This window comes from Penicillium arizonense (assembly GCF_001773325.1).
Source record: "Penicillium arizonense strain CBS 141311 chromosome Unknown PENARI_contig032, whole genome shotgun sequence".
Taxonomy (NCBI): Eukaryota; Fungi; Ascomycota; class Eurotiomycetes; order Eurotiales; family Aspergillaceae; genus Penicillium; species Penicillium arizonense.
In genome coordinates, this window is record NW_019173309.1 from 212,575 (window position 1) to 212,782 (window position 208).

At 50.0% G+C, this 208-nt stretch overlaps 1 protein-coding gene across 1 annotated transcript; it reads right to left on the reverse strand.

The window, feature by feature from the left end:
- Nucleotides 1-78: 78 nt before the first annotated feature.
- PENARI_c032G09382 (uncharacterized protein) lies at nt 79-200 on the reverse strand (the record flags this gene model as incomplete). The annotated part of the gene is made up of 1 exon (XM_022636592.1): nt 79-200. The coding sequence occupies exon 1, from the start codon at nt 172-174 to the stop codon at nt 79-81; it is 96 nt and encodes a 31-aa protein (XP_022483565.1). The 5' UTR covers nt 175-200.
- Between the last annotated feature and the right edge of the window lie 8 nt (nt 201-208).

Consider the following 208-nt stretch of genomic DNA (forward strand, 5'->3'; position numbering starts at 1 on the left):
CGCCATTTTACGTTGAATTCTTTAAAGAGTTGCATGAGAATAGTGAAGAAAATGAGTAATTTGCATTGCATTAGCCATTTATGGAGCTCCCTGGCGCTTCCTGAGGCGATCAGACCAGGAATCCTCGTCCTGAGATGCCCATGAAGCTATTCCCGACCCCTGAGATGTAGCCATGCTTGGCGGCGATGCCTGCTGGGTCTCTCCACGG